The sequence below is a fragment of the Aedes albopictus genome, chromosome 2 (assembly GCF_035046485.1).
Source record: "Aedes albopictus strain Foshan chromosome 2, AalbF5, whole genome shotgun sequence".
NCBI lineage: Eukaryota > Metazoa > Arthropoda > Insecta > Diptera > Culicidae > Aedes > Aedes albopictus.
Window position 1 is genome coordinate 252,864,548 of NC_085137.1, and position 27,760 is coordinate 252,892,307.

The 27,760-nt window shown below is 37.1% G+C and overlaps 1 protein-coding gene and 1 long non-coding RNA gene across 2 annotated transcripts in view; both read left to right on the forward strand.

Moving 5' to 3' along the window:
* LOC109427877 (kelch repeat and BTB domain-containing protein 4) overlaps positions 1-27,399 on the forward strand; it is a 49,457-nt gene extending 22,058 nt beyond the window's left edge. Inside the window, exon 2 of the mRNA XM_019703462.3 lies at positions 25,901-27,399. Coding sequence (XP_019559007.3) covers positions 25,909-27,111 — 1,203 coding nt within the window. The 5' untranslated portion in view covers positions 25,901-25,908 and the 3' untranslated portion in view covers positions 27,112-27,399. The remainder of the gene's footprint in view (positions 1-25,900) is intronic.
* LOC115267219 (uncharacterized) lies at positions 4,477-5,421 on the forward strand. Its single transcript, XR_003897665.2, has 2 exons — positions 4,477-5,115; positions 5,172-5,421. It is a non-coding gene; the product is annotated as an uncharacterized LOC115267219 (long non-coding RNA).
* Positions 27,400-27,760: the final 361 nt, after the last annotated feature.

The window sequence follows — 27,760 nt, forward strand, 5'->3', positions numbered from 1 at the left end:
GTTTCCAAATCGACAGTTTTGTAACAGCCCTGCAAATGTTAACCGAAATTGCTAAAATTCACAAGTTATGATGATTTTAGTTCCCTAAATCTATTTCTGATCTGGAACTTATCATATATTTTGATTTTACTATATTAGGGTGGTTCAAAATTTTGAAATCTGCTGATTATGGAAAGCATGTAAAAATAATCGATAATAAGCTATCACGATGTGCTTTCTGAACGTAGGTTTTGATTAAGCCTTTAATTTGGGGGTTCTTAAATCATGTATTGATATTGAAATAAACTATAAGTGTGTATTTGTTGCTGTTAGGGTGGTCCAAAATCTTCAAAACTACATAAATCATTAGAAAAAATCGTTCACCTACGTTTTCTTTCAATGGATCATTTCAGATACACACTACACGCTCCTGACAGAATACCCATTTTTTCATTGCCATCTCTGTCGCTCTTCAAGAGGCTCCATTTAAAAATACCCATTTTGAAGTTGGGCGGCCCAACTTATAAATGGGTATTTTTAAATGGAGCCTCTTGAAGAGCGACAGAGATAGCAATGAAAAAATGGGTATTCTGACGCGAGCGTGTAATGTTGGCTGACAATACGTGGTCTATTCTCAGGGACTGCCCTTAGAACACGTGACATTTTACGGTGGGTGCACGGAGGCGTGTTAATTCAATCGTTATAGGGTCAGATAGTCTAATATAGTAAACTGCGTAAAATTTGAACTGCTTTTTATCAATCTCGTTTCAACAACTTCATATATGCTCTTCCGAGTTTGGGTTTTAAGGTACATCGATCCCTGCTATCACTTGTCGAAGCAACCGATACAACCCTATAAGCTATTTTACGAGACGTTCTACCGGTGGGCCGGTCATTGTTATTGTTTACATGTGATGTTTTTGTTTTCGCGAAAAGTAGCATAACATGTGGTGAGCGCCAATCAGATTTTTGCTGGCAGAGATGTTTTGGTTTCTAATGAGGCATGTATCAATTCCCCGAGCTGCATGATGTCACTAGCAGATGAAAAAAACATCCCCAAGGTCTAAGGATATTAATTATAGTGGGCGGATTGACGCATTTTTGCAGATAAATGAACCTGGTTTATTGGATGGGCCTATATCACATGTTATGCTAGCGAAAATGTAAATAAATGGGCCCACCGGTTGGACTTCAAAACCGGTAAACATTCAAAAAACAGCTGATTTGAAACGTCTCATAAAATGCCTTATCTATAAAGAATTGGCAATTCATATTCGCAATATTGAAGGGAGTTTTTGATAAACGATCATCAGAGATCGGTTATCATATTTATGAACAGTAGAGTTCCAGCAAATGTTTTCAAAATCTTTATCACTCTGTGTGTCGTTCAGTAGAAATGTGTTTATCGAAACTGCATGAATAACATACAATAAAACTTCAAGTTTAACAACCAATATTAGGGGTTTCACTAAAGAGCGTAAAATGTTCGTTTCATAAAACTGCAATTAAAATATTCAAAGATTGCCTCAGTGATCGCGACGTTTACGCAGAAAAATATTTAACGTAGCATTTAACGCCGTTTAGTGAATTCCTTTTATATTTTTTTAGATGATTGTTGCTTTGAACTGTAGCGATGTGCGTGTAGAAAAGAAACACGTAGATGTCGACGAGTTTGTGTCACTATATATTGAAACTTCGATAGAAGTTCGTGAAGAGATTGCTTCCAAGGTTGTTGAGCAATTCCAACGATTGAGATGAATCGAAGAAGCAACCACTGTAAGAAAATCAATGAGCAATGGTTTGTAGTTATTTTTACATGTTTTCACGGTTGTTTTCGTCTTTCTTTTATTTTGAAGATTAAAAGAGTTAGTTGTATCTGGTAAAGCAACATGTGGGTAGTGTCTAAGAAAATAAAGGCTTATTCATACTTAGTCATCACTCCTTTCCTCTCCAGGTTACTGTTTTAAACTAAAGCACCCACCTTCTTGTGTTTTTCTGTCAAAAAATAAAATAATATTTAAAAAATAATAAAAAAAAATCGCTGTGGCCATTACATTATTATATTATCAGACAAAGAACCCCCCCCTTATGACCATCTGACTTGGTGAAAGTCTCTTACCAGAATGAAAGTTACACTAAATTGTTAGTATTCTGAAGTCAATTTGAACTACAGTAGACGTTCGCTCGGTGCAAACGCTTTAACTGCAATGCTTTTTAACTGCAAGTCCGCTAAGTGCAACAATTTTGCAGTTATCGCACCGCTATCCGTCAAAATGAAATGCCAACAGCGATGCGATGTTTTTCGCATGCACTTTTGTTGCAATGCGATGTTTTTCGTATGCACATTGGTTGCATTCTGCAGCAACTGACAGTAATGTGACGTCTGTCAGTTGTTGCAGTTATCGAATTTCATTCGGTAAGTGAAACGTAAACATGTTGCACTTATCGAACGTCTACTGTATGTTAAGATAAAATTTAAACTTCAAACAATATCACTTCCTCCACAACCATGCGGCTCCATTGTGACCTGATAGAAAAAAAAATTTCGCGCTTAGCGCAAAAATGCGCAAACAGTGACCTATATAGCCAAAAATTAGACAAAATTGCACGTCAGATCCGGGATACGGCGTCGTTTTCTGATGTTTCCTAAACAAGTACTGGATCTCTTTAATACGAAGTTTTTCTTCAAAATTTCATAAAAGTCAATATGTTTACATATTGTAAAAACATAATAATTTTGTGATTGAATTCCAAACAATCCCTGAAATGTAATGGTTATTCATACCCAAAAACACAAAAAAAAATTGTCACATTATTCAAGTCTTCCTAACTTTTACAACGAACTCATGAAGGAAGCTCATAAAATAAAGACAATAAATACTAATATTGTAGCACATAAAACTTCTACTTTGAAAAAATCTACAAGACTCAATTTTCGACCAAATCTCTTGAAAATTTGGGGTTTTCTTAGTTGAAGTATTTATAATGGAAGAAAAATATTAAGAAAATAAAATATTGAAGTCGATTTTTGAGGTTTTGTCCGGCTTCCGGCCACTGTGCGGTGGTGGCTGTAACGCCCATAATTTCCTGAAAAGTGCAATTCGGAATAACAGCCTATACAAAAAACAAGGAAAAATCTATGTTAAAAAAGTAAGCAGTTGCTATGCCGATAATTTCCTGAAAAGTGCAACTCGAAAGAACAGCCTATGCAAAAGTAGAGAAAATGGTTGATGAACATATAATCAGTTGTAATGCCAACAATTATTATAACGACTCATACATTTTTTTTTAACGAAGAAGGAAAAAAGTGACATCGCAGACAAACAGACATAACACTTTTATAATTGCAGGGTGGCCACAGACTCGGGAAATGCGGGAAAAAGAATTGGATTTCATCGGGAAAAATGCGGAAATTAGTCGGGAATTTTGTGCATGATCGGGAATTTTTTAATTGATGTGTAACGGCTGTAGAATTTAAACCCAAACCTAGATTTAGCACTCAACTCACTTCAAATTCAGATTCTTACACAATTTCACAATTATACCTTACTTCAATCAACCTGATTAAGGCTTTGAAGGTCACGCTGAAATTCTAAAATCCAAACATTTGATGATGACTGTTGCTTTCTGAATTGCATCTGATTTTTTGTTTAATACAGATCATCCGGATGACATTTTTATATTGCTCGGATGCTCAAGTCAACGATTAAATCTTAAATTTACGTAATGAGGTTATGAATTCCTGTACACGAAATTTTGCCAGAAATAAATTGTAACGGAAAAAAAGTTTTGCGAAACACTACAAATGCATTGTGCTCCCGATGGGTACCACAATGTAGACAACTGCTAAAAGAACCCTACAAATGCGCATTTTATTATCCGCATCGAGCCCCATATTTTGAAGCTAGTGGGATACGAAAAGTAAAATATAACGAATACATTGGAACCTTACAAATGCACATTTTATTTTCCGTATCGGGCCCCACGTCTGGGAACTTAGATACGCAAAATAAAATGGAACATTACAAATGCACAAAACACAAACATGCAAAACATAACATAAATTGTGCCCAGTTATCCAAATAGATAACTAAGTCCGAACCCAGGATGACGAGGTTTCATTTTTGTTCTTGGTCCATCAGTCAATCCTGTAATCGTATTTTTTCTGGCAGTTCGCCTTTTAGTTCGCAGCATCTGTTGCGGCATTCATAGCTTGTTTTGATCTAGGAATTTCTAATCCTAAGGGGGCATCCTGATTTGAGCAACAACACAAGGCCGTCTACAATTTGATGTCCGTGTTAGGGGACGGCTTGTGTGTTTTGTACTGGATCACTCCTAAAATGTTTGGAGCACTACAAATGCACATTCAAATTCAGGGACAGATGTACAAACCTTAGTATAAAATGGAAAATCAACTGACAAAATGTTCACAACTATTTACAAACGTAACAAAATGTAATTATTTTTCGCACAATACACAGCGTAATTTGCCGACCCGCATAGAAAAATACAACTTCTCATACATTCCAAACAGTAACTATCTTCTAATTGTTGCTGTGACATTACTACAAACATTTGTTTTAATGTTGAGCAATATGGAATCTAGTGCAACACACTATAAAAAACGTATTGAATAATTTATGTGAATCAGTAACAGTATGTTAAAGTGTTCACACATTGTCAAACAATATGAAGACAAAACTTGTAATGAATGGTGGCAATATACGGTCACCGCATGCCAAACAGTTCGTGCTCACAATGGCGCAACACACTAACGCATAAGCATTTCACTGTATAAAACTAATTCTTAACAATTTGTCAGATGGTTGCACGCATTAGTATTTGTAATCGATATTTTTGTGCTCTTGCGCTGCGTTTTCTGTCAGAATATGCAAAGTGAAAAAATAAAACAAATCGGTTTCACAAGTTTCTACTGCTTTCGTTCGATTTATTTGTTTCTTTTTTATTTGTTTGAGCGGTTTGTACAGTTCATGAACTTCGCACGAAATTCACAATCTTCAAAAAAATGTTATCCGGAGTGAACACATTGGACTGGCGCAAACAAAAACCGAGGAGAACGCGGAATGGATTCCGCAGTGGCTAGCTTCTTGCACCCACAAACGGCAAAAAGAATAGGTAAGCTGCGATATGAATTACAAACAGACAAAATATTTAGATTTTATTTATTTCAGTTGGTGTTTGATGCATTCCAATGGACAATATGCAGGACTCGTAGTTGCAGGATAAGTTAAGCTGGAGGTCAACCTGGAGGGCACAAAGTTGCCGGACTGAAACCGCACCCTGTCGAGCTTGAACTTTTCTTTCGGTGAGAGATTCGCTTTAAAAGTGTGAAGATGGTTGGATTAGATTTGCGATTTTCGGAAATTATGTTTAAAATAGTTTTAAATATGTTTTACTGCATGTAACGCATGCACAGTGGCATAAAGTAAGAAAGGAATTAAGAAATGGCATAAATTTCAGTATGATAAAAATTGTAGTGTAAAAGACAACAACCAGCGCTGTGAAAATAAAATAGCAAAATAAACGTAATATTTCAAAACAAAACATCTTTTTTATTACAATAATAAGAGAACTATGGAACCATACTGCATTATAAAGCAACTAATACTCATACAGTGCTTATTTTTATTCCGCTTTTATAGGTCAACTGTTCTGGAACTGTTTGCTTGATAGTGAACCGAGCAAAAAAATGGATGGTATGTTGACCCTTTGTCAAACTGTAGACGAAAAATTTTGTTCGAGAAAATCGGCGTTTTTTTATGGTAACATAACTTAACCGCCTATTCCCCATATTGTAATTTGCTCGATAACCGTCTATCACACTGTTGAATCCATTCATGGTAGTGTTGGTTTATTGTTGCTTCGGATGTTATACCACACGATTGAGATACTGTAGCTAACAGTAGCGAACAGTATGGTGAACAGTAGTAGTATGGTTCATGGTTATGCGGGGAGACACCTGTCCGAACATTATCGAGTTATCACGAAGATTTGCTGGGTGTCTATTGTCAACTGCCTGAAAAAAAAACTAAGACGATTTGGAAATATCAAAAAAATAATTTTAGCTGGAAAATCTTCAAATTGTGGAAGGGTTTTTGTCGATGAAATATTTCGTTGATTTCGTTGGTTGGTATATCTATAAGTTTTTCAATACATGGTTTTAACGCATTTTCTAGAAATTTTAAATCATATATCTACAGTGCACTTATTTTAATCCTTTTTATGAAAATTTGCGTAGAATCATTTCTATTCTCGCATAACTGATTTTGTAATTTGTCGGACTTTGAAGAAGATTTTATAGCTAAAACCTAGACAAAAATAGTTTGTTTCTGTTTTAGTTCCTGCTGATACAATTTAAGGATTTTTGCCGACCTGGATGAGTTTTGGGCTTAGTTTTAGTTCTTAACAAAACTATTTGAACAATTCCTAAATTTGTTAGTAAATGAATTCCTAAAATTATCGCTTAGGATTTTTTAATGATATTTCTAGCAAAATTTCTGGATGAGTTCATAGAAAAGCTCCCTGCAATCGCCAAATAGTAAGAATTTTGGATAGCGGCATGTTTAATGGTTTTGGAAAAGTTACTGTAGGCATAAGAATTCAGTCGTTTTGAAAAAGTTTCTGGCATTTTTAGCAACTTTTAGTAGAAGCATTGGATGAATTTTCCTAGAGAGTTCCTTTGCAATAACTGACATAAAACGGAAGCGAAATTGGACGTTTAAACCAGAAGACTGGATTCTCTAGATTTTTTATGAAATCTTCCTAATTATTCCCTACAAATTTTCAAGAAAAACTCCTGAAAGAATTATTTTTGTAACTAATGGAAAACATGAAAAGCTTCTTATATGAATTCTTTGAAACATAAATGTGAACATTGTGAAAGATTGTTTTCACCTATTTGCTAATATGTATCTGAAGAATTACTTCATGTTTTTATTGGAGCTATTCATAAAAGCACTTCTGCAAGATTTTTGTGCGAGAATTGTTACTGAAATCTTGAAAATCATAAAATAGAAAAACACATCATGTACTGGAAGAATTTTAGGCCTATTTCTTAGGCCTATAACCCTACACTGCCCCTCTTCGCATGTCCGTCCCATGTCGTTTCTAATACGAATTATATTTTTGTCACTAACGAGTTAATTTAAAACAAATTTCCCGCCTCTCCCGTTAATTTCACAGCTCAATATGCCATGAAGATGGTATGTATGAAGTGAATACATTTTTTGAAAATAATTGGAGTTATAGTACAAAAGGTAGGCACTTTGAAATACAACATGGGACTGACATGCGAAGAGGGGCAGTACAGTCGATATATCAGATTTGTTTCGCGTTATCCTTGAAATCCAGTGCTCTGAATGCAACTCAATTATGACTGTACAAGATTAATTTTAAACTCTTAGAGAAATTATAATAAAAGGTTAGATTCTTCGATTTTGCGATATTTTTTCCACTATTCATCAGTTTCCACCTGAGATTAGAAATTAAGTCCAAAGTATCTTTTGATTTCCTCAAAAATATCTAAAAACAGTTGTTACGTTAGAGTTGTCAATGATTTGTCTTTTATTTTCAGGAGTTTCTTTACAATTTCAAATGGAAGATATGTATTTTTAAAACTTTGGAGAACAAATACTTTCAAAGAATTTGTTGCTAGTGTTCTCATAGTCTACCCCAGAAAAAAAGATTTTTTACAGGAGTTTTGTAGAAATACTTGAAAATCTCATAAAAATTCACAGAAGTTTCTCTGAGTTCTGCAATTTTTCTGGACACAATTTCAGAAGCCAGTTTTGCTAGTTGATTTTCTTAGAGCTTGCCACATAAGTTTTCATGGAGACCTTGAAAACCCCCTTTCTACGAATTATTAAACTATGTATAATTTAGAATTACAAAAGAATTAAATTGGCAAAGAAATAAAGAATTTTCACCAAAGCCCGATATTTTGATAAATATTTTTTATCTGCCTCATCAAAATGCAAAATCCTACCAAAAAAATTTTGAAGGGGTGGAGGGGCTAAAAAGGCAAAATATTAAGGAATTTTATATTATTATGTATAAATTTAATTATTGGATATACTTCCTGGTTTATTACCATAAATGTGAGAAAATATCACATACATACACATACATTCAGTATTTTTGTACTCAACTTCTTCCAGGAAATTCAGAATTATACCAGAACTCCATCATTCACATCTCCAGAATTTTCGGGATACCGTAAAAAATCTCTATAAAGAACTCACCAGAGAATACTTCAGTTGTCCGACCAGATTTATTGCTGGAACTTCGCCAAGTAATTCTTAAGAAGTCGACGAAAAATATTGTGGAAATTCCAACACAAATAACTTCAAGCATTGGTATCGTTATTAGTCCTCTAATTTAAGAAGCAAATATCAAACATATGTTACATGTGAAATTAACGGCTTCAAAAATTGCATAACTGTTCCAGTATCACAATCACACCGTAAATTTTACAAATCCACTTAAATGTTTGGATTCTTAGATATTTTACAAGCTCATCAAACATTTAGAGAAAAGTCGGGAAAATTTTAAATCAATGCGGAAAAAAGTCGGGAAAAATGCGAGAATTTCATTTTTGATTTTGTGTGGCCACCCTGTAATTGCCATCGTACATCGTGCGAATCTGTTTCCGAGACTAAAATTTGAATCGGAAAATGTTCGAAGTGTGACGTCTGACTATGGTGACATTGTTTTCCTTTCGGGGTTCAAAAACCCAACAATCAGGCCCGGATTAAGGATTGTGGAGGCCCCTCGGAGGTACAAATGCGATGAGCAATTCAGTTTTTATTTGATTTTGAGCAGTACTTGAACCAAAAATGGTTTTTGTGGGAAGCCCGGGGCTTTTTTCCTTCTTCATTAAAATTATTTGTGAGTTGTTCTAAGAATTGTTGGCATTAAAACTGCTTATATGTCCAGTTTTTCTATTCCATAGTATTGGAATAATGATAAAAATCCTTGTCATACCGCATGAATGAAGGGCCTGTTGGAAATGGGACATTATGAGGGCACCGCTCTTTTAGCAGGGCAAATAAAACACTTGGTTATGCTATTTGCCACATGCTACAAAGCTAAAGGCATACTGGCACCACAAAAGCCAGCAAGATTCCGAGAAGCAGTAGGTGTTCACCAATCGAGGAGAAGTGTTGGAGAGTAGGCGCTTGATGAACAAGAAGGCCACGATATTTTGTACTTTGACATACAATAAAATGATTCAGTTAGTTAGTTCCCAACACGTATGTGGCAACCCCAATCCCACCTAATGCATCTGACAGGAGCCAACATCTATCGTGTATCCACAATGGAATCCATTGTGGATACACAAATGTTTACATACTGATGTTGGATTCTTAAAAATGGCGGCCTGGCACCCTGGTGGTTCCCAACCTTTGAACCGAACAGTGTTGTTCTTATTCAATTATCCGATCTACGGCAGTTCCTAATACAAACGGCATTCAGAATGGTGGTGCTACAAAGAAGTAGACACCTAGCTACCAGTTTCAGTGAAAAGTGATATGTAGCTCGGGTTCGTCGGTCCGCGTGTCGCCATCAGGGTGCCAAATTTTCGAGCAGACGAGCTGAAGTTCACCGTGCGGCGATTTTCATTCACTTGGCTGTATATTCATATTCAGCTGCTCGATACTCGTTTGTCAACTGAATGAAAGTCAATGAATATTTGTAAAAATCTTACAAGGTGTTAAATTGTTGATAAAATAGGGGTAGGTGGGGCATAATGAGCAGCTTAAGCATTTTTCATTTTCATTTTCATTTTGCAGCATTATTTGGTGGGGCAATGAGAGCGCAAGTCAGTCCAAAGCCGATGATAAGGAGGGGTAATGGCTGAATAGTCTTTGCTGACCACATAAACGCCATGGGATAGAAAAAGGGTATTTTGGTGTGGGATTAGGATGTTGGTACAGACTTGACAATATCAATGCTATTCAGATGCAAAATAATTTTAAGGCTCAATAGTGAATCGCATACCTTCCAAAACCAAAAAACATTAATTCACAAAATACCAAGCAAGTCATAGAAAAAAAAAGCGCCCGATTGTTTATTTTGTCAATTATAACAAACGGAAACTTCTACCCTCTCCGACTCGCCAGTCACCCCGGAAAAAATGTCCCTTCAGTTCTGGAAAATATATTATCCCCAATTAAGCCTTTAATCGAATTGTCCGCGTGGTCTTGTAGTACCCCTGCTAGGTAAGAATCAGTCATTGCCATACATATTAAATGCTAGACATGACCCCATGGATAGCATTTGCATATGTAAAAGCTTTGCTGATGTGACTTTCCTATTAGGCAATTCTCTCATCTCATGTTTGTCTTCAAAACCTTATCAAGCTTAGAAAATTGAAGTTGATAAACAATAAATTACAAGGTTCGAATTCCCATAGAATGAGATCATTCATTCGCACTACAACACCATAGGAGATAATACCACATTGGCTGATTACACAAGTTTACAAAATAAAACGAAAGTCGTGAACTTCTGTCAACGACCAAAATTTTTGAAGCACAATTTAGTGCTGATTTCGAAACCGACCTTCAAAAAATTTAAAGTAGAACAGTTTTTGAGATTTAGCTCAATATCGAGTTTTGCAACTTTTTAAAATATGTAATTTACTAAAATTCAAATAGATTGCGTTTTGTTCAACCAATTATAAATCTTTTTCCATGAATTAAAAGCTGAAAACAATACCATTCGGTCATCTGAATACAGGTTTTGCGTCAGATTGATGAAATTCAAGATATTGGCGAGTTTTAGGGACGATCTCCTTAAATTTTAGCAAAATTCCCAAAATTTTTTGAAGAAATGTAATTTTTTGAATAAGAAAAACCCGATTTAAAAATTCTTTCTCGACGTTTATTTGACATATCATATGTAGGCAAGTTACAGTAAAAAATTCAGCTCAATCGGAGCATTGATTACGGAGAATGAGGTGTGTGAAGTGAGCGACGTTGCTTAAAAATAGAACAAAAATCGATTTCAAATCATCAACCTTGTATGGAAAGTCGAAAAATTTTCCGCTCTACTGTAATTTTTATCCTTCGCGTTTTCGAACTCAGGGCATGATTCTACACCAAAAATGATCATCAGCTTACCGAGTTCAAAAACGCTGTAAACTAGTGTTACAGTACAAATGTGAAAAATCTCCCTTTTCCCCCTATCCGCAACCCGGGGACGCGCCCTGTTGGATTTCGAAAGCCTCGGAGAATATTACAAACCTTCAATGGCATTCCCATAAACTAACCCACATTGCCCATTCAGGGGTCTGACTGGGCCTATTACCCTCCCTCAGTTTGTAATATTCTCTCCAACTTGGAATTATATTTTCCCGACACATAAATGACTTCGACAAATGTTCGATATACCTACTATGCAGCGTCATGATCAGTATAACTATATCAGATGACTTGAAGATCTGATTCTTACAGAATTGTTTGCCATTGATTATACATTCAGCTATTCCAATCATTGCTGCAAAGGCCATCGACCACATGCCTGAAATCAAAGCTTCCTGGAAGATATAATCCAAGCCCAGGGCATAATGAGCAGCTTAAGCATTTTGCCACCAAATCCAGTAAATTAAGTGCAACCAATGTGTAATTTTATCGTTCAATCCTCATTTGAACCTTAACTGACAAAAGCTAATCGTTGAAATTCCGAATAAAGTTATAAATGTTGTAGAATTGTATGTTTTTAAAAACGTATAAAATCGCGAGTTGCGTTTTGGGGGTGGGGCATAATGAGCACCCTGGGTGGGGCAGTATGATCAATATCAGTTTTGTACACAATCAAATGCTAATTGACTATTCTTGTCAATGATAAAGCATACCGGCAACCATCAATGAGAATTTGAAGGGATTACGGGGTTTAATTTGTAGGGAACTGTGGGGTTCCAATGAGTCTTCTATTGAGGAATTTTTAAACGGTGATAATATACAGATACTGAGATTTTAAAGCTAATAAATTGAAAGTTACAGACAAAACCTTACTAAATGCATCAAAACAGAGAAAACCAAAATTAAAATTTGTTTGTTGAAAATGTTTACCATTTTCATTATTTTTTTCACTAGTTGCTCATTCTGCCCCACCCTACTACCAACTCTTTGAAGCATATTTTTTCAACAAAATAATTATACAAATAGATCAAAAGTGTTACAAATACATTTCATTGGCCTAGGGAATATCAAGAAAATCGATAGATGCCCACTAAGTTGTGATTTCGATACCCAAAATCTTATTTTAGGTCACCTGATTCTTATAATATTTTCCCAGTATATGGCCACTTTACGCATTTTGATTGATACTTCAAGGTAAACGGATTTTTTGACTAATGTTTTGTCATCAACTCATTGGATTTTAGATAATAAGGCTACAATCAAGCAACTTGTTTTGTTAATTTGAAGATTTACAGTGAAAATACAAGGTGCTCATTATGCCCCACCTGCTCATTATGCCCCGCCTACCCCTATTAACGTTTCGATTATATTTAACGGTGCTTTACACAGATCTTTTCCCATTTGATTGTTGTACAGTGTTTTTGGAAGGAATCGTAGCCATAAACGTAGGTAATTATGAAGATGTTTCTCGATCGGCTTCAAATTCAATGACTACGAATTGACTGACTGTCTGAAGAGGAAGAGCGGAAATGAATTTGTTTGTTTTGAATATTCAGTGCAGCATCATTCCAATTCGTTTTCAGTCAATGACTATGAACATTTTGCACCCTGGTCGCCATACACTCAGCCAAATAAACTTAACATTTTCATAAGGCCTAGGGGTAGGCGGGGCATAATGAGCAGCTTAAGCATTTTGCCACCAAATCCAATAAATTAAGTGCAACCAATGTGTAATTTTAACGTTCAATCCTCATTCAAACCTTAACTGACAAAAGCTAATCGTTGAAATTCCGAATTAAGTTATAAATGTTGTAGAATTTTATGATTTTAAAAACGTATAAAATCGCGAGTTGTGTTTTGGGGGGTGGGGCATAATGAGCACCCTAGGTGGGGCAAGATGATCAATATCAGTTTTGTACACAATCAAATGCTAATTGACTATTCTTGTCAATGATAAAGCATACCGGCAACAATCAATGAGAATTTGAAGGGATTACGGGGTTTAATTTGTAGGGAACTGAGGGGTTCCAATGAGTCTTCTATTGAGGAATTTTTAAACGGTGATAATATACAGATACTGAAATTTTAAAGCTAATAAATTGAAAGTTACAGACAAAACCTTACTATATGCATCAAAACAGAGAAAACCAAAATTAAAATTTGGTTGTGGAAGATGTTTACCATTTTCATTATTTTTTCACTAGTTGCTCATTCTGCCTAGGGTGACCATATGGAAATAAAGTGAAGGAGGACATTTTAACCAAATTCGGTTGAAAAAAGAGGACATTTGCGAGAAAAGGAGGACACTTTTTAAAACAGCACGAAAATACAAAAAAATAAAGCCAAGTTTACAAAATACTTTTATATGGGATTTGTTTTGCCCAACTAACATTATTATTACAAGCTTTATTTGCTAGGATTTCAGCTCTTGGCTGGTTCACCTCGGAAACACTCAACTAACATGTTTTTGCGTTGTAAACGTCGATTGAATTCTTTAAGATCATCCATATCATTTTATAAACTCTACAAGAAGAAGAAATAAAAACTGATATCATTATAACCATTGAAATTTAAACTTGTTATTTGTTTAACTGAATTGGTTTACTTCTCATAAAAAGTACCCTTTTCAATAATTTTAGAGAACTTGCAATGTTTCAATCACTTATGCTTTCTTTTGTGCAACAGTTGAATTGAAGCAGTGAAAGCTGAATAACAAGGAAGCAATCTAAAATAAATAATAAACGAAAATACATCAATGAACTTCACTAGTCATCTCAGCTTTCTGAACTCGTTAACTTTTACTTGGCTACTATTACTGTTATTCTATTCTAACTTACAGAGATTTTTTCGAAAATTTAGTAACTTGGGCCAATCGAATAAGAGTTTTCATCAATAAACACGGCTGTTTCTACTGTATTGTACTGATTACAGTTAGAAACTGTAAAACAAAAGATTTTGCAGTATCATTACTGCCTCCACGATGGAAACATTATGTTAACATTTCACTATATTTTTCAGGAAAAATTGGAAAAGCTTTCTTGTGGCAGTGTTTCGAAATCTGTTTGGTGTATTTTTATAAAAAAAAATCGGTATACACTCCTCATAAGTGGCAGTAAGGATTGCGAGTTCGATTTAATGTGACACGTACTCCCAATAATTTAGCTTAGAAAACATAACTCTTAGTTACCCATTGAAAACGTAATTGGTGCTTTTCATAGCTTAACAATAACTTTTGAATAATAAGTAGTAGCTAAAACAAAAATATTTAACAGCTGTTCATACGATTTTATAAAAGTTATAAGTTCAAAAAGGAGGACATTTTCATGGAAAAGGAGAACATTCGATTTTTGATCGAAAAGGAGGACATGTCCTCCTTTAGGATACCATATGGTCACCCTAATTCTGCCCCACTTCACTACCAACTCTTTGAAGCATATTTTTTCAACAAAGTAATTATACAAATAGTTTAAAAGTGTTACAAATACATTTCATTGGCCTAGGGAATATCAAGAAAATCGATAAATGCCCACTAAGTTGTGATTTCGATACCCAAAACCTTATTTTAGGTCACCTGATTCTTATAATATTTTCCCAGAACATGACCACTTTACGCCTTTTTAAATAATTTTTCAAGGTAAACGGATTTTTTGACTAATGTTTTGTCATCAACTCATTGGATTTTAGATAATAAGGCTACAATCAAGCAATTTGTTTTGTTAATTTGAAGATTTACAGTGAAAATACAAAGTGCTCATTATGCCCCACCTGCTCATTATGCCCCGCCTACCCCTAACTTTTAAAACTGCCTTTAAATAATTCTTAATAATTATGATGAATTCCATAAGGTCGCGCTACGACGCAGAATCGTCTAACAGTTTATGGGTAGTATGCTGATCGCAAGAAATTTCTTGGCCTATCTCGATGCGTGGGAAATTCAGGCAAGGATTCGCTCAAGAAATCAGAAAGTGTCACTTTATTCCGGATCCTAGTACAGGACTGAAACGAAACATCAAATCAAATGGAATTTGCTTTGTTAAATTTCTTGACCATTCCGGTCACGGAAAAATAATGCACTGAACAGAAATTACTTGAGCGATTCCGTTTGAAGTACATACCTCGCATTAGACTTTATATATGTTTAGCAACATGGTATTCTCAAGCGTCGGTAGCCGTGTGGATTAAACTCGAGCTTAGTGATCACGGCGTTCATGGATCGATTCCAGCCTGCATCATTCTAGGATTTTGCTTTCTCTTCTCATATATCCATCTTATGAAACTGGTGATAACAAACACGACCATTTTTCATATGGAATTCTTATGGCATCCATAATTTTTAGTTATAGCAAAAATTCAGAAGGTAGGTATTTTGATGATTTTCGATAGTTTTTTTTTTTCGCTGCGTGTATGTGTGGGCATTCATTTGTCTATTGTGAGGCAAGGACAACATTGCCGGCTGTTCGGGCTCTAAAGAAGTTGATCATCAATATTAATGTCTATTCCCGATCAGCCTAGATAGCCGTGTAGTGGCGGTAGCAGTTACCTCAACTGGCTAAGAATATCACTACGGATTGCCTAATCCGATGGTAAAAGTCCACCAAACAAGCGACCCCTAATTCATGGTGTTAAGCGTACCGTGCCTAGGAATGAATGGTTAGGGGGGTCTAATAAAAACTTAACCGTGAACGGAGCCTGTGGAGTACCAGGGCACCCTCCACAGTATGTTGCCCTTACTGTGTTAAACGGAGCAATGACGCAGTGGACCTTATTTGTCTCCGGGATAATCGGCCACTTTTCTTACGCCTCAATTCCGAGGCTTAATAAAAGTGGGTAAATGAAATGTTTTTATGGCAGGAATTAAGTTGGTACAGGCAAACCTTCATCACGCAAAAGGTGCTTCTGCTGTGTTGAGTCGAAGGTTTAAAAAAGAAGGACTGGAAGTGGCGCTTATTCAAGAGCCGTGGTCCAATGAACGAAAGATTCTTGGTGTTCTGACACAAAATAAACTATTTTATAATGAGCAACAAGATTCTCCCAGAACCGCTGTCTTAGTACGCAAAACGTTAAAATGCTATCCTATTACACAGTTTATCAGAAAGGACATTGTTGCGGTCATGGTAGAGGTACCAACCACTAGAGGTAAAACTGAGATCGCTGTGGCTTCAGCTTACTTTCCTGGTGATGTTCCTGAGGTACCTCCTCCTGAGATCGCATCATTTGTTCAATTCTGTAAAGAAAACAACAAATCGTTTATCATTGGCTGTGACGCCAATGCGCATCACACGGTTTGGGGTAGAACGGATATTAACAGTCGAGGTGAGTCACTATTAGAGTATCTGTCTTCCAACAATATAGACATTTGCAATAATGGTGATAAACCTACTTTCTCTAATGTAATCAGACAAGAGGTCTTGGATCTAACACTGTGCAATGCTGCAATCTTTGACAAGATCACAAACTGGCACGTGTCAGATGAGATTTCTCTATCTGATCATAAACACATAATCTTCAATTGGAGTGGTGGAGATTACTCTAGAACCGCATTTAGAAATCCCAGGAGGACAAACTGGGATCAATATGTAGAATTGTTGAATACGCATTCATCTACAATGGGAGAAACTATTGATTCAACCCAAAAGTTGGAATCATTTTCTCAAAGGGTAAATGAAAGTATCATCAATTAACTTAACGGAAGTTGTCCCACCATACAACCGTCTTCTACTAGAGACGTGCCATGGTGGAACTTTAAACTGGATCGCCTTAGAAAATTTTCTCGTAAAATGTTCAATAGAGCGAAACAAACGGAAGATTGGACTCAGTACAGGAAAGCCCTGACTGAGTACAACAACGAAATACGAAAATCTAAAAGAAAGTCTTGGATGCTGACATGTGAAAACATAAACAGCACTCCTGTAGTTGCAAGACTACAGAAAACGCTCGCAAAAGATCATTCAAATAAATTGGGAAACCTGAAGCGCAACGATGGAGCTTTTACCAAAACTCCTCGTGAAACTTTGGATTTAATGATGGAAACCCAATTTCCGGGTTCGGTTCTAAGTGTGGATTCCAATGATACTATATCTCTGGAAGGTGAAGGATGTCCTAGTATAAACTCTTCAGAGTCAACTAGTACAATAAACACCACCTCAGATTTAGCTGATGAAATCTTCACGAAGGCCAGAGTGGAAAATGCAATTAGATCTTTTCAGCCTTTTAAATCTGCAGGAGTTGATGGAATATTTCCAGCACTGATTCAAAATGGAGAAGCGGTGTTGGTTCCATCACTAATTGAGATGTTCAAGGCTAGTTTAAGATTGAATTACGTTCCATCAAAATGGAGACTTGTAAAAGTTATCTTTATACCAAAAACGGGGAAGCGAGACAAGACGCATCCCAAAACATACAGGCCAATTAGTATTTCTTCAGTTTTGTTGAAGCCTATGGAAAAGGTTTTGAAGGATTTTATCAATTCTTACATAAAAGAGCATCCCCTATCTGACTTCCAGTTTGCTTATCAATCTGGTAAGTCAACGGTTACAGCACTTCATTCGCTAGTAACAAAAGTGGAAAAAACGTTTTCAGCAAAAGAAATAGCTCTATGCGCCTTTTTAGACATAGAAGGAGCATTTGATAATGCCTCCTATTCATCTATGAAGCGTGCCATGGAGAACAAAAACTTCGACCAATGTATTGCGCAGTTCCCACCCAACTGGACCCCTTTCGCAGTTAGTATAAGTGCGGGATCGTGAATAAAACTGCGATTTGGCATCGAATCGTTTCGGTGTCTTCTGCGCACTTATTCAGCACTTTGTAATGCATAAGTGCGCAGAAGACACCGACACGATTCGATGCAAAATCGCAGTTTTATTCACGATCCCGCACTTATACTAACTGCGAAAGGGGTCCAGTGGGGTGGGAAATGCGCAATATCATACATTGGATTTATACTGTGCTTGCAAAAAGAGAAATCACCTCTGAGCTGAGAAGTTCTTCTATAACAGTAAGGACAACGAAAGGTTGCCCTCAAGGAGGAGTCCTCTCACCACTATTGTGGTCCTTAGTTGTAGACGATCTTCTAAGAAGCTTGAAGGAAAAAGGTTTCGAAGTTGTGGGCTTTGCAGACGATATAGTCATAATAGTGAGAGGAAAGTATGACAAAACTGTTTCGGAGAGAATGCAAAGGGCCCTTTTTTTCTGTTCGGGTGAGCCACTGCGACCAGTATTTAGATCTTTTGTGGCATTACCCGTATCCTTAGTATTTAGTGCATGTCGTACTACTCCATTGTCATTGAGAGGCAATGAAGCATCGATTTCTGTACAGTTTCTGTTTTGTTATCCCAGAGGTGTAAGAAATCGATTGCGATGAAAAGGTTCCGTTATCATAGAGATTTAAATCCCAGTGAAAGAGCGCCCCTGATCAAACACAATCTTTTTGAATTCAGAGAAAAACAAAACGGTGGTACTGATATTTATCCATGCATCGGAACTCTAGCCCCATCCATGTCTTGCTTCTAGTTTAGTCCCAGGACAACAAAGAAAAACCCGGGACTTTAGGCTAGTTGCAAAACTCTGTCAAATTAGAGAATGTGTTCTGCAATAAGAATGCACGTGAGTCCTTGAATTACCAGAACTTAACAGTCCTTGATAGGTTAGTACGCAATCAGATACGTAAAGACACATTCCACGCGTTACGTTTTGCGCGAGAATCAAACTTTTGCTTCCAAAAATGGTTATGACCACTATTGTGGTCCTTAGTTGTAGACGATCTTCTAAGAAGCTTGAAGGAAAAAGGTTTCGAAGTTGTGGGCTTTGCAGACGATATAGTCATAATAGTGAGAGGAAAGTATGACAAAACTGTTTCGGAGAGAATGCAAAGGGCCCTTTTTTTCTGTTCGGGTGAGCCACTGCGACCAGTATTTAGATCTTTTGTGGCATTACCCGTATCCTTAGTATTTAGTGCATGTCGTACTACTCCATTGTCATTGAGAGGCAATGAAGCATCGATTTCTGTACAGTTTCTGTTTTGTTATCCCAGAGGTGTAAGAAATCGATTGCGATGAAAAGGTTCCGTTATCATAGAGATTTAAATCCCAGTGAAAGAGCGCCCCTGATCAAACACAATCTTTTTGAATTCAGAGAAAAACAAAACGGTGGTACTGATATTTATCCATGCATCGGAACTCTAGCCCCATCCATGTCTTGCTTCTAGTTTAGTCCCAGGACAACAAAGAAAAACCCGGGACTTTAGGCTAGTTGCAAAACTCTGTCAAATTAGAGAATGTGTTCTGCAATAAGAATGCACGTGAGTCCTTGAATTACCAGAACTTAACAGTCCTTGATAGGTTAGTACGCAATCAGATACGTAAAGACACATTCCACGCGTTACGTTTTGCGCGAGAATCAAACTTTTGCTTCCAAAAATGGTTATGTTGTTAAATACTTGCCAACCAGTATATCAAACGATCAGATTTGATTAGAAGATTCATTTAATGCTTTGCAAATGTGAATTGGAACTTTTTACTTCAAGAAACACCAAGAAATAGAGCGTAACGGGACACCATCGCAAAAAACGGTAAATTTTGACTCAACGACAAGAAATTTGCTACTTTCTCGGAACATTTATCAAAGTTTCAAATGCTACAAGAAAAATAGAAGCAATAATCTTCATTTTGGTGCAAAAAGATTAAAAATCGATAGCTGTAGCACTAAAATATCGTTCAACGAAGTTCAAAAAGCACGGTGTAGAAGTGCGTGGAATGTGTCAAAGCATGTTTGTTTTCCTAACATCAAGTGTAGTCTCGGGTAGGCAAAGTCCGATTCTTTAACTATCAGCAAGGCAGAATAAATGCAATTTTAGAAACTGTCACCAGTAACAAGGACTTTGTATCATGAATCCTTATTACCAAAACACATTACCCCAACTTGACAAACCGGATGTCACTAGGGTTCGGTTTGGTAGATCTTGAACCGTAACGCAACACATAAAGGCGATCTACCAACGTTACGGGCTCCGTTAAAGATCGAGCATATTTTAAACCCCCTCAACCATTCATCCATCAGCACGGGTCGCCTGACACCTTGGATTGGGGTTCCCTGTTTAGTGGACTTTTACCCCCGGAACAGGTGGTCCGTAGTGTTATTCTTAGCCAATTGAGACAACCGCTACCGACACTACACAGCTATCTAGGCTGATCGGGAAAAGAAGTTAACATTGATGGTTAACTTCATATGGACCCGAACAGCCGGAATGCAAAGGGCCCTAAACTATACACATTCATGGTGCATTAAGGAGGGCCTTAGCATCAACCCGTCAAAAGTCGTAATTGTCCCTTTCACTAGGAGAAGGAAGATCAACCTAAAAGCTTTTCGGCTTGGAGGGATACAAATTCATCCTAGTGATCGAGTCAAATACTTAGATTTGATACTGGATGCTAAACTGAACTGGAATGCTCAAATCGAGTCCGTGATCGGTAAGGCAACAAGTGCGTTCTGGTTATGCTCCAAAACTATTGGCAGGAAGTGGGGCTTGAAACCAAAAATGATAATGTAGATTTATACTGCCATAATCCGCCCAAAAGTGACGTATGCTTCGTTTGTCTGGTGGCGAAAAACAAAAGAGGTTACCACGCAATCAAAGCTTGCGAAAATTCAACGTCTTGCGTCCATTGCTGTTACAGGTGCGATGCGAAGCACTCCATCAAAAGCTTTAGATGCGATTCTCAATCTGCTACCTTTGCACGAGTACGTGCAATTAGAAGCAGAAAAGGAATTGCTGAGACTTGAACGAGTTGAAAAGTTTATGCCAGGTGATCTTGTAGGTCACCTGAGCATTTCACAATACTTCCAAAATAGGCCAGTAATGAAAATGATTAAAGACTGGATAAACCTGTGGAGAACCATGATGTTCCTTACAAGTTGCACGAAACAACTCGTGCAGATTGGGAAGTCGGAAATCCCACTGTTCGTCAAGGGTCAATCAAATTCATCACAGATGGCTCAAAAGTTAGAATAAAAACGGGAGCGGGAATCTACGGCCCTGGAATACAAATTTCAGTGGCGATGGGACACTATCCTACGGTGTTTCAAGCAGAGATTCTTGCTATTGTGAAATGCGCAAATATCTGCCTTGAGAGAAAATACAGATACGCAAATATTTGTATTTTCTCAGATAGTCAAGCTGCACTAAAAGCATTGTGCGCTTACAAATGTACTTCAAAGCTTGTCTGGGAATGCATTCTTTCACTGCGCAGGCTGTGCCAAGGGAATTCAGTAAACTTATACTGGGTTCCAGGTCACTGTGGCATTGAAGGAAATGAAATGGCAGACGAGCTTGCTAAAAGTGGTTCCAATTAACAGTTTGCTGGCCCAGAACCATTCTGTGGTATATCAAACTGTACAAATAAAATGGACCTGAAACGCTGGGCTGAGCAGAGGGTGATATCCAATTGGATGGACGTCAAAAATTGCAATCAGTCAAAACGATTTATAACACCAAATGCTTATAAAACCAAAAAGCTCTTAGAGCTCAACAAGAGAGCTCTATGTACATACACTGGCCTAGTAGGGTATCGCGTTACTTGGGCGGTGGCTTCTATGTTCGTCTGTTTTCCACTATAACTCAGTCAATTTTGAACCAATTGACTTGAAATGTTGTACACGGGTAGATACTATACTTATCTCACCACATTCCAAAAGTTGTGTCAATTGGTTCAAATTTGACTGAGTTATAGTGGAAAACAGACGAATATAGAAGCCTACGCCCAAGTGGCGCGATTCCCTACCTGGACACTGCCCGAGCAGGTATCACTTGAAAAATATTGAAAATAAAACATGAATAAAAGCCAAGCTGTGAGACGATTTTACGTCATAGAGTGACCTTATTAAATTTATCCGAATCATTATGAATTATTTAAAGGCCGTTTCATAAGCTGGGCCTTATGGAAATCTTAAGGTTATTTGGCTGAGTGAATGATACACTATGCCCAGAGAGTCGAGAAAATTTTCCCGACTGAAACGGGAATCGAACCCGCCGCCTCCGGCTTGGCGATTCATAGTCTTAACCACCAGACTAACTGGTGACCCCGTGGCTTAATTTCCCCAACGGACGCAGTGGCTTAATTTCCCCAACAGGGGAGGAAAAAAAACTGGTGACCCCAGAATTGTACGGCCATCTATCATCTAATTCTAATTCCATCACCCAATTCAAACCACCTTTTCTTTCGATTCCTCATTCCGTTCCGCGTAGTGTGAACGGAATTAAGAACCGAAAGGAAGTGACTGGAATTAGGTGATGACACGGTAAAGCCTGTATCCGCAATAATTGGGTTCTTTAGCGGTATCCGGATTATTGCATAATCGGATTCTCCGCCTAAAAATTAGGCGAAATCCAAACTTTCATAATTTTTGGACTCCGGGAACTATTTTTAAAATGCATTTAAAGTTTATATAAGGATTTTTTTTTGTTGTTTTGTATCGATTCAACTGTCATTCTATCCACGAAAATTAAAACTGTTTTGTTAATTCACCTATCAAAACAAAGGCATCTGGATCCAATAAAATCACGTTATACTCAGAAAAATGAGCTCTTTCGGTTAGGCTATAGAAAATAGCAACGTTTTATTCACTAAACAACCCAATTGGGACACAGAAATACGGATGTAACTCTGCAATAGATTCATTAAAATTGCTCAAATTTGGCCTGATAACATCTTAGGGTGTGTTCATTTCACCTGCAAAATTTCATGTGAATCGGTGCAGTATTTTTTTTAAGCAATGAAATAGTAGAACGGTGTGCAATTGAATTTTGTAAGCCTCTAGCACAGACAAACAGACGTAACACTTCGAACATTTTTCGATTCAAATTATAGTCCCGGAAACCTGTTCGCCCAATACTAAAAGTACTGAGTTTGGCCGATCATCAACTAGGTGGCGGTAGTGGGCAAACGTCAAACTCAAACAAAAACGATGCAAGCGCCACGGGTGACCAGTTGTCCAACTATCAAATTTTTAAATAGACCGTTAAATCGGTGTACGATGGAAAATGTTAGAGTGTTACGTCTGTTTGTCTGTGCCTCTAGTTTAGCTTCTCTGCGCTGTAACTTTTGAATTTGGCAAAAAAAAGGATTAAATTTTGAACACAAACCAATCTACATGTTTTGCATAGGCAAAATTTCAAACAAATCGATGCACTTATTAATAATTTTATAGTCGAAACATGTATTGGGACTGATCGTGATTTTAGCCCCTCAGACAGACATTATTCAGTACCCATTATTGTTTCGATTGTACTGTTGAAAGTACTATACTAATGCCGATTTTCTTTATTATCCAGTTCCAACCTGGGTTGGAACTGGATCAGATCACAGTTTCAACCCCAACCCGACTTCGGTTTCGCTTGTACTAAAATTTGTTTGACGTTGGTTGTTTACACATTTTCCGCCAATCCAGTTCCAACCCAGGTTAAAAAAGAAAAACGGCATAAGCATCACATTTTGCAGGCAAAATTGGCAAATTGGCAGAGAGATTCGAAAGTTATGAATAGGCAACGATCGCACATGAAAAACACGAAAAAATTTCACTAACACTCACCCCTATCAACACCTGTAACTTTCAAGCCAATCGATCGAAGTTGATGAAATTTTGTAAGAAAGTATCTCTATAAATAAGTATCATAACTACTTACGAAATTTCAGAATTATGCTCACAGAACTTTGAAAAAACCATCTATTATGCGAATGAAAATTAGACATGATTGAACCAAATGCTTAAAACCACGTTTGTTTAACATCCACAGTTAAAAGTAATGCATCAAATTTTATGAAATGTGGCACAAATAATAAACAAAGAGTTCTCATTTTTTTTGCCCATTTTACAGATTCATGACAGATTTATAGCCGTACCTGTAGCTGTGTCCCGATTATTGCGGATACAGGCTTTATTACTGTTTTGTGTAATTGTGCATTTTGGTTATTTCTTGAAAATAAATTCATATTTTTGAAAAAAAAAATGAAATAAAGCAAGTACTGTTATACGAAATTATCATATCTTTGATGTTATATATTTGATTGTTAAATTATTGTTTCTCTAAAGACATGTTAAACCGAAATAAAAATAACAATCATAGTAAAAACTGGAACGCGCAAATTTTGGTAATATATTTTTTTCATAACTTTAGACTACGTACACCAAAATAGCTGATTTTTGGACCAGTAATAGTACATTGTGTGTAGCTTATACCATAAAATATTCATCAAAATCGGTTTAGTATTTGCAGAGATATTGTTGAATCCTGAGATCTGCAATTTTAAAGTTTTGTACAAAGCGCTCCATAATAAAATTTTGGCAATTTAAGGACAGTAAAGCACAATTTTGATTATAGAACTACCAATACTGCTCCGATTCTTATGAAAATTTTACAGTATAATACTATTATAAAAATATGTTCTTAGTTAAATTTTGAGCCATTTTGTATGAATACTTTTAAACCTGTAGCAGTTTGAATATGAAAAAAAACTGACCGGGTGCCACTTAAGCAAATATGTAGAACTTTGTAACGGTTAGATAAAATTGAATGAAATTTTTATACAACATTTTGACATGCATACTTTACAAACAATTTTTTTTTTCGAAATCGGTTTACTTTTTCTGGCTATATAAATAAAATAGTAAAAATGTGTTCTTATTTTTGATTCCTCTTTGTCCGAAGCTTTAAAATTGCAGATCTTATACAATGTACTATTACTGGTTCAAAAACCAGCTATTTTGGTGTACGCAGTCCACTGGCGTAGCCACGGGGGGGGGTTAACCCCCACCCCCCCCCCCCCCCCAGAGCCAAAATTTGTGGAACAAAATTTCAGTATAAAGCGCTTTGCGACGAAAAAATTTTTCGGCTGCGCCACTATTTTTAAACCATGAATACAATTACTCCTTACTGTTTACAAAAAGTTATTATTGACCGTTAAAAACCTCTCCCAGAGACAATTTCTGGCTACGCCACTGACGCAGTCTACAGTTATGTGAAAAAATTGTATAACCAAAGTTTGCGCGTTCCAGTCTTTATAAATAGATTCTAACATTCATTTGTTGCCAAGTCATCCCAAATCCGTTAAAGCACAGAGAACAGACATCCAAGTCCAGTTCCTAAGCTGTGTAAGGAATTTAACGGTCATTTGAAATGGCAACACAAGTGGCAACTTCGTGGTGGCGCTGCTGTCACAAAGTTCCCACGCTGTTATCGGTGGTGAATATAAAACTTATCTAGATATTAAGTGTCCAGTTCAAAACCGAATTAGCGACATTTTTTCTTTGACTTCCGCTGCTTTTGCCTTGCGTTAAACACAATGTCGGAAGTGGGACGCTGTGTTGTAAACCTGATGCTCTATACAGCGCCCCACTTCCGACATTGTGTTTAACGCAAGGCAAAATCAGCGGAAGTCAAAGAAAAAATGTCGCTAATTCGGTTTTGAACTGGAACCATAATATGCGTATTCACCACTGACTGTGGCAATTTGCCGCATAGGTGACACTAGTGTTGTCAACGCTAAAAAAATTGAATCCTTACACAGCATTCGAGAAAATTTTCTATAGGCTTGGATGTCTGTTCTCTGTGGTTAAAGCACGCAAAAGGCAATAATCGACTATAATTAAATTATTGAAAAAACCCTGATATACCTATTTTGTATTATTAATCATACATGGGTCAAAGGACTCACCAATTTTTAGACATATTTAATGTACACAAAAATTGCATACTTTTCCAGCTTCGACGATGGAACTAATAAACTCGGGATTCGCCAGCTACGTAAAGAAGATATCCGAGGACAACTCGCTTTGTGATATTACGATCATTGTGGACAACGATGAAAAGTCTCCAGATAATGTCCGGGAAACTGTCCCCGTTCAAGCTCATCGGCTCGTGCTGTCAGTAATGTCCGGTTTCTTCCACAAAATGTTCAACGATAATCTTATTAAAGTCAATCAACCGAACATCCGGCTCGCTGGGGTGCCTTACTCCATCTTTCAAAAATGCTTGAGATTCATGTACCGGGGTTTCGATGACACGCTGTCCAGCATGACTTTGGAAGACGGTATCAAGTTCTATAAGATTGCAAGGATGCTCCTGATGGACACGAAGGTACAACAATGTTACTCCAAGTGGATCACGAAAAATATCAATAAGTGGGAAAGTCAGTTATGGACCATCTTTTCAATGGCCGTAAAATATGATTTGCAGGAAGTGGTGCTGCATTGCAAGAACTACGTCACAGATGTGGCCGGCGAATTGCTCTTCTTCGACGAATTTCGTACAGTTCCATTGTCCATTGTGCAAATGTTGTTGTCATGCGAAAATATGAACTGCACCCAAGCAGAACTGAAGAAGGCAATCAAATGCTGGATCTCGGCCAACCAGATCGATGATCACGTCGCAAATGAACTGCTAAACTCTGTCCGGTCAAAGAAGGATCCGCTCTTCAAAGGTGAAGAAGTGAAGTTTTACAATAGCATGAAAGTCAAGGTGTTGGAAGTTGAAAAGCAGAGCACTACTAGTCCTGCAAAGTACGCAACGGAGCACAGCTATTCATCGGAACTATGCTTCCGGAAAAGCGTTGCGTTTGTAGGCTTAACAGTCTTTTTCGAACGGAAGTGGGCTTTTACGCAAGAAATCCAAATGAAACCAATCGAATTGGATGTACAGATCTCCAAACTATGGGGAAGCTATGGAAAGGTGCAAAGCTTGGAAAGGACTACCGTCGTAGACATAGGGAACTTATTGACGCAACGCAGCGCACACAAGGTGAGCATATTTTTCCCGGAAATCAGGTGCGACCCGTATACGCAGTACAAATTCTGCTTCCGCTGGAAAGGTGAAGGAGTACAACCCGTACTGCACATGTTTGGACCGATAGCACACGATCTGGCAACGGCAGGTGAATCACTCATATGGAGCATCTACAAGCAACAAGTACTGTAAGATAACGATATTATGTATGCCCTTAGTTCAATCTCCTGCCCTACCTAAGGATCGGGATGTTTTCTTATTTTCTGGTGCACTGGACGTCAATTGTCCTTTTGAATTGGATCTTGATTTTATTACCTTGATATTTTATGTTTACCATAAGTGGATTTTCATTGTTATTTCCGTTATTTCTATATTTGTACCGTTACCGCAGGTACTATCTACTATGTAATGTAAACTTTTGCAAGTTTTGTTTGTTTTATTACATTGATGTCCTAAATAAATAACTGATAAGAATTCTCAGTATCATCAAATATGTTCTTTTTATATTCATCGATTAGCATTCTGTCTAAATTTGTAAATCAAAATAACACCAGTTTGCAGCATTTTTTAACTCGGTAAGCTGTTGGTCATTTTTAGTTTAATCAATTAAACTGGCTTCAATATACGGCCTTCATGAACCAATCCGCTTCGCATCTGCTGTTTCAACGAAATTTTCCATTTATTCGATTTCAACTGCTCCAGTACTACTTTCCAACGGGTTTGCAAGTTAGAAACTCATTTCCGATGGGAAACAGGTGAGATTCTGTTCAATGATTTTTATGTTTGTTGACGGTGTTACATAATGTGTTTTTTTCTCGATTGTTGTCGCTGTCACCCCTGA